Source organism: Molossus molossus, unplaced genomic scaffold (genome assembly GCF_014108415.1).
Source record: "Molossus molossus isolate mMolMol1 unplaced genomic scaffold, mMolMol1.p scaffold_m16_p_8, whole genome shotgun sequence".
Classification (NCBI taxonomy): domain Eukaryota; kingdom Metazoa; phylum Chordata; class Mammalia; order Chiroptera; family Molossidae; genus Molossus; species Molossus molossus.
Window position 1 is genome coordinate 34793437 of NW_023425402.1, and position 12165 is coordinate 34805601.

Genomic DNA, 12165 nt, shown 5'->3' on the forward strand with positions numbered 1-12165 from the left:
TTTAATAACTAATAGAGTTTATTTTGTGTACTACCTATTGAGTGAAAATGGTTTACATCGAGCTCCAGGCTTTCCTGGTCAAAAGGTAAAGAGTTTTAGAGTGTTTCATATAAGTTAAGAATTTTAACATCCTGAAAATTGAATTTGTATATAATATAACAAAGACTCAGAAACTGTATTTGATGAAACTGAATTCCCTGAAAGACTCTTACTAAGCCACTAACCAATCTTTCCAAAGACAAACCAATAATTGATTTTTTTCCAAAGAGAACCCATGGAAGCAATCTCTTCTTTAAGGGACCAGCCACTCTAGGAGAGATTTTATCGGAGAGTTTTAGCACTATTCTTCTCCAGAGCTCCTTGGGAGCGTACAGAGCTGCTCCACAAATGTTTTCCCTCTTATCTCACAGAATCTAAAATGAAGAATGGAGCAGTTTTTACTGCCTTCCACTGTGTTTGGTTATCTCTTATTTGTTTTTCTTTTTGTATACCCCTGATTGAGCTAAACATAATTACCATGATAAATTATGAAATACTACAAAGACACTACAACTAATCTCTTCGAAAATATCTCCTGTTCAGAGTGTAAGTTTATCATAAGTACAGATTTTGGCATTGGTGAACCTCCTTCTTTCTATACCTAATATCTTGCTCTTAACTGAGGTGAACTTCACTTTTACCCCTTTACTGTCCAAGGGCATCTTTCTCCTCCTGGGAAGGAGTATTACTGTGTGTGATCACTATTACTGGAAACACAGAGGCTGGTCTATTCCAGTTTCCTGGAGGGATGGGAGCTACTTCAGGAGGGGCCAGCTGTCATACCACCCAGATAATCCCACCACAGGGAGAGCATTATTTGATGCAACAGTAGATGCCCACCAAAGCCAAGCATATCATTTCTATGTTCTGGAGAAGTTTTACAGGTCTTAGCAACAGAAATTACTATTGCATCTAGGTTTTTCTCTATAGCTAAAAATTACCATTCGAAAAGATATACACTTATAGTTAGTTTTGGGGGACGGGGACAAAAACACTTTCCTTTACTTGGCTTGAGAAAGATGATAAGATTGAGCTGGCAACAAGGAAATAGCAAGCTTCTGAGTTTCTTCACAGCAGTCCCAGACAAAACCCATTGCTGCAGCATGTGCTGCCTGACAAGTCAAGTTACAAGCCAAGGGATGTGCAGATTTATCTGCTGGGAAATCGTTTTGGACTTTCCAGCAGCTGTTTGTGGTGGCTGCATCGTGCTGTCATTGCGGCTGGTGGACTGGGGAGTGTTCAGCAGCTTCTATGTCAGTTTGAATTAACAGATCAAATTAAAGTCTATGTTTTAAGGAAAATGGTAGGAAAAAAGATAGACTATGCCTTCAGTGGCAAATATACCCAAATACTGACCTATTTTCTTTCCTGATACCTTTATTGAGGGTAGATGAAACAGAAATAATTTTTTAACCTTGTATGTATACATACACACATATACATATATTTGATTATATAGAATATATACAAAGAGACAATATATTGTAAAAAGCTGGCATTTGTATTAAACATAAATTTCAATTATATTAAGTGTTACCTTATTTTTACATTAAAAACAAAACTGGAGCTAGCCAAGAATCCCTTCATTTCTTGTCTTGGTGCACTCAGGAAAGGTTTGTTGGGTGGATGGGTGCATATGACCCTTCCTGATACTTACTTGCTGGCTTTGTTGTCATGACTGCCTGACACATATTTGGAGTGCAATGCATATTTCTTAAATGTATGAATGAAACATCAGCAGTATAAATATCTGTGCAGAATTAAGTGGGAAAATAAGTTTTCAGATAAGAGAGGGTTTCGTTGAATAATAGGGGGCTTATACCTTTTAGAATAAATGTGGTGATTGAGAGCTAATCCCCTTCCTGTGACTGAGAGGCAGAAGACCTGGGTGATAAAGAGTGTGATGCTGGTGTCAGAGCTAGAGACTCTGGGGTTCAAACCTGAACTTGTTCATCACACAACTCTCCCTGGAATAGTAGTCACAGAAGTCAGCTTGAGAAGAATGTTTCTACTGGATCTAGTGACTAACCTAGTCTGTGTCAGGCACTATGTTGATGCATTCAATTCTCAAAACACCTGTGAAAAAGGTACTATGTATGGAAAAATTAAGTTTAATTGAGATTAAATTTACTGGAAGTAGTGAAGCTATAGCTTGTACCCTAGAACATTATTCCTTCGATATTTAGGAATATTTAAATATTGTGTAACAATATTGATTTAGAGCTTACATAATAGAAACGGTCTTTATGATTATTGATTTTTCAATGCTAGAAATGTTATAATAATTATTATAATTATTATAATAATTATATGTGTTAAAAGTAGTGTTTCTATTATTATACACATTATGTTTCTCTTCTACAGGGAGAACAAGGTGTTGAAGGCAGCAAAGGAGAAATTGGTGAAAAGGTAAATATCTCTTTATACATACACATTTGTAAAAAGAAATGGTGTTCTTGAAAATATTTTCAAGTGGAATATCTAACTTGTTTTATGCTTTCATATAAGCAACTCAATAATTTTATAGAAATTATTTAAAATATTTGTTTCAAGTCAGGTAGACTTATATTGATGTTTGTCATAAATCTTTCTAAACAAGTTTGGATGGTTGTTATAACTGAACATTTCTAGTGGAATACATCCCATCAATATATAAATGATTCATTTATTAAGCATTATATTTTTGTGTTATAATATCATTGATGCACTAAGGGTCCAAGTCTTAATAAAAGCTTTGTTTAAATATACACCTGGTTTATTTGTGGAATTTTCCCCCAGCTGTTTTCAGGTTTCACATGGTCTGCTTCATCATTTAGACATATAGGAACAATCCCATTCCACTGCCCCACTGCTGGCTGGCAAAGTCAGGTGAGCATTGCTCATGGATCCATTGACTCTACCAACATCGTTCCTGAGGAAGGAGGAATAGGTCTATATTCTGGCCTCTCTGTTTCTGTAGGAGTGATCTTAAACATCCCTTCTGGAGGGGATTTTCCTTGGGTTACTTCAGTATTATTGTAGGTGTTGTGTGGGCAACAGCTACCAGTGAACAAAGTGGTGTCTATCTTGAAGCGACTGGTATCTCGTGATATCAACCTTCCCAGCAATGCTGTAGTCAAATTCTTGTTATATGACTAAATGTAAATGTATGAACTAAGCTCTGACTGTCACATTAGAAAAGGATCCTTTAGCAGGGATTCACAGAAATTTCTACACCCTGAGCCTCTTTTTTACTTTAGATCTTTATGAAAATAGGATTATTACATTTATGTAAAGTAGAAGCAAAGTAAAAAGCAGATGTAAATATCTACTTTATTACAGTATGCAATATTTTTAAGCAATTGCTTCAAATCATGTAATTTAGTTTGCTTTTAAAATTGTCATTATTTTATGCTGTCATTCAAGCCCTAACTTAAAATTTAAAAACTATTTCATCTCTGTTAAATGTGATTCCATTGAACTTTATTGTTAAATATCATTTGATCATAAGAAAGAAACAAGTGGTAACTGTTACACGTGCCACACTTTTCCTGACAGTTCCTCCACAATTTCTAGGTAAAATATTGTCACTTTTAGTTCATTTAATAGTGACATTTTAGGGAACATGGATACATGTAGCAGCAAATCCTCACAAGAGAATAACAGGAAATGGATTCAGTGCTGCTGCTTTTCAATAGCCAGTTGACTAGAAACCAAAATGAATAATTAAGCTATACAACAGATAAAAATGTTAGTCAGCATTTTCCACCCCTCCTATCATGTCTTCCACAGCAACCATCAAAAACAGAAAGCTACAACATGCATAAAATTGACACTAAGTTGCTTTTTCTTTTAAGTATTAAAACTGGATCAGCACCTGTGACACAACCAGAGTTAAAGACTATTCTTATACTAGTACCACAAATGCATGATTTTGCCTTCCAGTAAATTTCTAAAATATTGACTTTTAGCATTAATTATCATGAGATTATAGTCAATCAGACAATAGTAATCATTTGCTACTAGGAACAACAATTATGGCTTCAAACAAATCAAGATCTTTTACACTGGAATATATTTTTACTTATTCATATAAGTCAATTTTTTATTTGGTTGTTATAGTAATTGCACATAGAACTTGAATTAAGAATTTGAAAGGATAACTAACATTTTGGCCATTTAAAATTTGTTAGAGAATTAAGAAAAGCCCCAGTGAGTATATATAATATATATAAACTATTCTTCAGAACATTCTGGGCTCAGCATCTAGGTCATTCTGCAGGGAGCACACATGTCTAGTTTCTAAAATACCACTCCAAAAGGAGCCTAGACTTGATATTCCATTGTGGATTTGACTGCGACCTATGATAGAATAAATGGATTCATAGAGTCTTGTATTCCAAGTTCCCATCCATCTCTGTCATGACAGCTGTGTGAATCTGGACATTTTCCTTGATTTCTTTACCTTAGCCTCCTTTTCTCCTTTTCTATAAAATAAACATAATTCCTACCTCATAGGATCAATGTAAGAGTTAAATAATATCTCATAAATAAAAGGTGCTTATAAATGTTAATATCCCCAACAGCCAAAATATGAAAAATGTAAATATTGATATTATGAGGAAAATAGATTTTATATAATTATGTCTGATATTTTTAATTTGCCTAATTTTCTTTCTAAATACATAAACAAAGGACAAGAGGATATATTAGTTTAGCTGCTGTTGTGTAACAAACCACCCCAAAATATAGTGGCTAAAGTCAATATTCATTTACCTAGCTGATGATTTTGTGGATTAGCAATTTAGACTGAACTTCATTCAGTGATTCTTTGGTCTCAACCAATCTTTATTCAATTTGCTTATATATCTCTTGGCTGAGAGTGGCTGATCTAGGTTGGCTTCTGATAGATTAGTATATTTATTCTTCTCCTTCTCCCATGTCTTGCAGTATAATTCTTAAAATTATGTTAGTGGGACTTAGAGACTGTGTCAAAAGTATTTTTCTATTTCGTACAGATGCTTTGTATGTAATAGGAAAATATAGGAAAAAAATGAAATTCTTAATTGGAATAGGAATAGGGAAATATAGCAAATAATTAAACCAAGAAATGATTTAGTAATTTTCCAGAGTCTCCTGTGCTTATTAATTTTAGCTAAAGTAAAACTGAGACTACAGCTGGAAAAAGCAGGTGGTCAGAGTGGAGATGTATTTTTAGGATTTCACTATCAAAACTTTTTTGGCAAGTATGCCTCATATTAGAAACTAATTGTAAGAATGTTAAATACTGTTATAAATATAGCACTTTCTGTCATCACTGTCGACAATCACCTTACTTCCTGGGAATTCTTTCTTGATTCACCTTGTAGAATTCTACTGAACAACAGCATGTTATGCAGTTGTTTCATTTATCCTGGTAACATGCACAATTTCTACAACATTTAGGAAGGACTTACTTGTTTGATTCGACAGCTGACTTGAAAAATGAAGAGAACAGATGGAGTTGAATAATAACTATGATTTCAAAAATCACAGAAATTTATCTGTGGCCAATGCCAATTGGTATGGGAGTAGCCATGCCAACTTTTAATTAGCCATGGTAGCAGGAAATTGGGAAGTGTAATGGTGATCCCATTGCCAAACAAGAGGCTTAACATTAGTCATTACTGATTGTGTGTCTTTTTTTAATTATTATTATTCATAATGCTAGTGAATAACTCTAGATTATATGAAATATGCTTAACCCTCTATTGTTGCATCGTTAATAGCAGTTATAGAAAAAGTGAAGAGAGGAGAGCCCTGGCCAGTTTGGCTCAGTAGTTAGAGCATCGGCCTGTGGTCCAGAGAGATCCGGGTTTGGTTCCCACTAAGGGTATGTACCTCGGTTGCAGTTTGTCCCTGGCCCTGGTTGGGTCGTGTGGGTGGCAGCCACTCGATGTGTCCCTTTCATGTCAATGTTTCTCTCTCTCTCTCTCCCTCCCACTCTATCTGAACAAAATATCAAAAAATGTCCTTGGGTGAGGATAAAAAAAAAAGAGAGAGAGAAAGAGAGAGACATGAAACGGAAGAGAATAATCATCAAGCGCTCTAATATTTCATAAGTTTTAAATTGTCTTTTAAAGTATTATGTTTTTAATTAATTCTTGTTATAGATGTTTCTCCTTTTTCCCTCATTGTAAAATATTATTTTCAATAATTAAATATTTCACTATATGAATATATTATATTTTATTTCCATTGTTGGAAATTGAAGTCTTTTCTGTTGTTTTAAATTAGTTTTAGGTAGTATATATAACACAGAATTAGCATACTTTGGCAAGCATCTTTGAACACATCTTTTGCTCTTCCTTTAAACTACATTTTAGGAATTGGAATTATTGGGATGAGAATTATGGAAATTTTAAAAATTCTTTTCTTTTATTATTATTTAATTTATTTATTTGTGATACAGATGTTTCTTCTTTTTCCCCCATTGACACCCTCCTCCCATTCTCGCCCCCCCCCCATCGTTGTCCATGTCCATTGGTTATGCTTATATTGGTTATTCTTTGTTTTATCTCTTCTCTCCCCCCGACCCCTTCCTCTGAAGTTTGTCAGTCTGAACCCTACTTCTATGTCTCTGGGTCTATTTTGTTCATCACCTTCTTTTGTTCATTAGATTCCACAAATAAGTGAGATCATGTGATACTTGTCTTTCTCTGACTGGCTTATTTCTTTTAACACAATACTCTCCAGGTCCCGCTGTGTCGTCTCAAAGGATAAGAGATCTTTCTTCTTTTTTTTTTTAATCCTCACCCAAGGATATTTTTTTCTATTTATCTTCAGATAGAGTGGGAGAGAGAGAGAGAGAAACAAAAGGAGAAAGAGAGAAACATGTACGTGAGAGGAACGCATAGACTGGTTGCCTCCCATACGACCCTGACCATGGCCAGGGACAAACCACAACCAAAGTAGGTGCCCTTGGCCAGAATCGAACCCAACACTCATTGGTCCATGGGCTGATGCTCTCCTGCTGAGCCAAACAGGCCAGGGTGAAAGATCTTTCTTTCTTACAGCTGCATTGTGTTGCATTGTGTACATATACCACAGCTTTTTTAACCACTCATTTATTGATGGACACTTGGGCTGTTTCTAGATCTTAGCAATAGTAAATAGTGCTGCTATGAACACAGGGGTACATATATTCTTTCTGGTTGGTGTTTCAGGCCTCCTAGGATATATTCCTAGAAGTGGGATTGCTGGATCAAATGGCAGGTCAATTTTTAATTTTTGGAGAAAACACCATATTGTTTTCCCTAGTGGCTGCACCAGTCTGCACTCCCAACAGCAGTGTACTAGAAACTGTTTTCTCCACACCCTTGCGAGCACTTGTTTGATGATTTGTTGATGGTAGCCACTCTGGCAGGTGTGAGGTGATACCTCATAGTTGTTTTAATTTTCATCTCTCTGATGATTTGTGATGTTGAGCAGTTTTTCATATGTCTTTTGGCCATTTGTATGTCCTGTTTAGAGAGGTGTCTATTTAGTCCTCTGCTCATTTTTTTCTTTTTTTTTTATTCCTCACCTGAGGTTATTTTTCTACTTGTTATCAGATAGAGTGAGAGGGAGGGAGACAGAGACCAAGAGAAACCGCAATGTGATAGAGCCACATAGACTGGTTGCCTCCCTCACGACCAGACCAGGGCCAGGGACAAACTGCAACTGAGGTACGTGCCCTTGACCAGAATTGAACCCATGACTCACTGGTCCATGGGCCAATGCTCTAACCACTGAGCCAAACTGGCCAGGGCCCTCTGCCCATTTTTTTTAATATTTTTTCTTTATTGATTGGAGAGAAAGAGGAAGGGAGAGGAAGAGGGAGAGGGAGATAGAAACATTGATGAGAGAGAACATTGATTGGCTGCCTCCTGCATGCCCCCAACTGGGGATCGGGCCCACAACCTGGGCATGTGCCCTGACCGGGAATTGAACTGGTGACCTCTTGATGCATGGGTCATTGCTCAACCAGTGAGCTACACCAGCCAGGTTCTCTTGCCCATTTTTTAATTGGATTCTTTGTCTTCCTTTTATTGAGTTGTATGAGCACTGTATATATTTTGGAAATTAACCCCTTATCTGATATATTGCTGGTAATTATGCTCTCCCATACAGTGGGTTCCCTTTCCATTTTGATGGTTGTTTCTTTTGCTGTGCAGAAGCTTTTAGTTTGATGTAGTCCCATGTATTATTTTTTTCCTTTGTTTCTCTTGTATCAGTGAAAATTCTGCTGCATGTGATGTCTGAAATTCTGTTGCCTACGTTTTCTTCTAGGATTTTTATGGATTCTTGAGTCACATTTATCTTTTATCCATTTTGAGTTTCTTCTTGTGTATGGTGTAAGTTGGTGGTCTAGTTTTATTTTTGTTTTGCATGTAGCTGTTCAATTTTCACACCATTTATTAAAAAGGCTATCTTTACCCCATTGTATGCACTTGCCACCTTTATCAAATATTAATTGAGTATAATGTCTTGGGTCAATTTCTGGGTTCTCTGATCTGTTTTATTGATCTGTATGCCTGTTCTTGTACCAGTACCTGGCTGTTTTGATTACAGTGACTTTGTAGTATAATCTGGTATCTGGCATTGTGATCCTTCCTACCTTGTTCTTCTTTTTCAAGATTGCTGTGGCTATTCGGGGTCTTTTTTGGTTCCATATAAACTTTTGGAGTGTTTGTTCTAGTTCTGTGAAATATGTCATTGGTACTTTAATAGAGATTGCATTGAATCTATAGGTTGCTTTGGGTAGTATGGATGTTTTAATGATGTTAATTCTTCCAATTCATGAACATGGTATATCTTCCTCTATTTCTTTTTCAATGTCCTATAGTTTTCTGTGAAGAAGTCCTTTACTTCCTTGGTTAAGTTTATTTCTAGGTATCTTAATTTTTTTGTTGCAATGGTAAATGGGATTTTTTTTTTTTTTAGTTTCTCTTTCTGTGTGTTCATTATTGGTATATAAAAATGCCAGTGATTTCTGGATGTTAAAGAAAGCAAGAGAGAGACAGAACGTTACCTATAATGTTCTTGATACATATGTTTAAATTACTTTCCTGAAAGGTTTTGGGGTTTTTTGTAAATCAGTTTAGACATTCATGAGTAGTGGTTGCATCTTTATTCTACCCTGACTAACTTTAAGTATTACATTTTTAAATGTTTACACATTTTAATCAATAAATATTATTCTATTTCACTTTTTTTATTTTTATTTTCTTAAGTTTTTTTTCTGTTCATTTTAGAGATAAAGGAAGGGAGAGGGAGAGACAGATAGAAACATCGATGAAGAGAAAACATCAATTAACCACCCTCTGCATGCCCCTCACTGGGCATCAGGCCCACAACTTGGGCATGTGCCCTTACTGGGAATCAAATCAGCGACCTCTTGGTGCATGGATCAGTGCTGAACCACTGAGCCACACCAGCTGGGCAATACTTTTTATTTTTATATATATTATTTCTTTAACTACATCACATTAAACTTTTACACACGTGCACAACTCAGATAATAATCTTATGTCATCTATGTAATAAATATTATTCTCATCTTAAGGTTTGCTTTTGTTGCTTATTGTGTATTGATATATAGAAATTCTAAATTTTTTGTTTGACTTGGATCTTTTCTTTTCAATCTCTTTAACTACTTCTGTTTTCCATTTCTATGCTTTAAGAAAACAATCAGTTTAATATTCACTTACATTTTCTTCTAGTCTCGTTTTATATATTTTAACCCTTGCATCAGTCTAAAATTTATTTGGTGACTAATTTAAGATAAAAAATGAAACTCAACTTTTTCCTCAATATTGTGTCTTATAATAATTTCCTTACACATTTATTCATGATGATTTCTTTGTTATATGATGATTCTCATATTTTGAGACAATTTTAGGGGTATGTATTTTGTCTGTTAATTACTATATTGATGTCATATTATTTTACTTTAGCTTTCATAATGTTTTTTAACATCTAGCACTGGAACTTCTAGCTCATTACTCTTCTTTTCAAATGTTTCTTGAATTATTTTTACTCATTTATAGTGCTACTTGATATATATATAACTATATATACATATATACATACATGAATACATATATGTATGTATGTGTGTGTATATATATGTGTGTATATATACATATACATATACATGCATGTGTGTGTGTGTGTGTGTGTGTGTGTATGTATGTGTTTACCCACTCTGTTTTTGGTGTCCTCACCTTTGACCTGGGAATAATAGTGATGCCTGTTGGCTTGGTGTAAAACATAGATGACATCATCATGTAGAGGATCCCAATCTGTGCCTGGCACATAGTAACATGGTGAATAAGCGCTTGCTTTTATTTTTGTCTTTCTTATGAATTAGTATCAATTCACCTAGTTCCAACATATAAAAATCATTGGTATTTTGGCTTATGTTAAATATACATATTGATTTGGGATGTAGCAGAGTGTGGTTGAGCCTCAGGAGGTTGGAATCAGGAACTAAAACCGCTTAAGAACCTCGACAGTTCTGCATTCTCTCTTCTCCTCTCTGGCTGAATGGTTTCTCTACTCTGGGAAACTTCTCTGCTCTCTTGTTGGTCTTATGGCCTGACTCTTCTTCTTCATGCATAAACTTAGAATTAAGTGACCACTCCAAAGTGGCAGACTTGTCCCTCAGGTTGCATAACTTTATTAAATCAAGGGCTAATAAAAAAAACTGTGGTCAGTGGGACTCATGTCCCTATCATGAATATAGAGACTCTAACTGACTCATGTCTGGTCCTATCATCTGTGTCGGGAAAGCCCTGCAGCCAGCTCAGCTGACTTACAGTCAGTGCATGGGATTTTTAAGAGCAGGCACAGGGTGAGAAGTAAATAATAGACAGCCACAGGACTGTCAGTAGTGCTGATACATGGGAAAGCTCTTGATTTTTGTATCTTTATTAAGTATTTGGTGAGTTTACTCAATTTTCTTCTTGTCTATACATGCTAATTTCATTAATCATATTAGTTTATTAGTTGAAAACAGTGGGATATATATGATAGTATTATAAGAAATACACATTAATAAGTACAGCTTCTTTAGTCCAATTATTTTAATTTCTTCACATTTCATGTCTTGCTGCAGATTGGTGAAAGATGCAGAATAGAAAGGGGAAATGTAGGGTGACTCTTTAGGAGACCTCTGCAGTAGTCAAGCAAGGGATGATTGTAGCTTGCAATTTTGGTGGCAATGGAAAGAAATGGACAGTTTTGAGATAATTTGGAGATAGTATCAACTGATTTTGGTGATAAATTTTTATTTATTTTTTAAAATACATTTTTTATTGATTTTTTAGAGAGAGAGGAAGGGATAGAGAGATAGAAACATCAGTGTGAGAACTTTGATCGGCTGCCTCCTGCACGCCCCCTACTGGGGATGGAACCAGCAACCTGGATGTGCCCTGGGGGAAGGGAATTGGAACCTCTCAGAATGTGGGACAACGCTCAATCCACTGAGACAGACTGACCGGGCTAAATATAAATTGTTTTAAAAGCTGGCTGTGACAGGAGCAACAGCAATAGAAGAGAAACTGGAGGGAATATGGATTATTGAAGAAAACTTGAATACACCAGTATCCAAAGCAGTCATGAGGTCCTTCATAGGGAAATATAGATCAAGCTGACTTAGAGAGTTACAAATGTCTTATACTTCCTAAAGAATGTCATATTTATGTCAATAAAAATATCACATCAATGAATTTTAATTAAAATAAAGATTATGACAAAGGTGTCACCATAAATATTATTAAACAATATGCTGAAATTTCTGTCCAACATCCGTTTTACTTCCAAATTATAGTCTAAATCTACTTCTCTCCATCTCCCCTGATATGACTAAGTTGTAATCATTTATATGTTATCTAATGACTATTCCCCCTGTTTTCACTCTTGCTCTTCTCTTATCCATTCTCCAAATTACAGGGAGATAGATTATTATAAAACCAATTATGTGGCTCTTGTGTTTAAAACAATTAGTTGTTTCCCATTAAGTTAAAATCCCAAATCCCTAACACATCCTGCAGTCCTGCCTAGAGTCGCCTCTACTTGCCTCTCTGCTCTCAGCTTACCCCTCACTCCCTTCCCTCCTCCCAC

General features: G+C 35.5%; 1 protein-coding gene across 1 annotated transcript in view; it reads left to right on the plus strand.

Moving 5' to 3' along the window:
- The window catches only part of COL19A1 (collagen type XIX alpha 1 chain), a 325038-nt gene that overhangs the window by 96192 nt on the left and 216681 nt on the right, over positions 1–12165 (plus strand). Inside the window, exon 11 of the mRNA XM_036248752.1 lies at positions 2404–2448. Within this exon, the coding sequence (XP_036104645.1) occupies positions 2404–2448 (45 nt within the window). The remainder of the gene's footprint in view (positions 1–2403; positions 2449–12165) is intronic.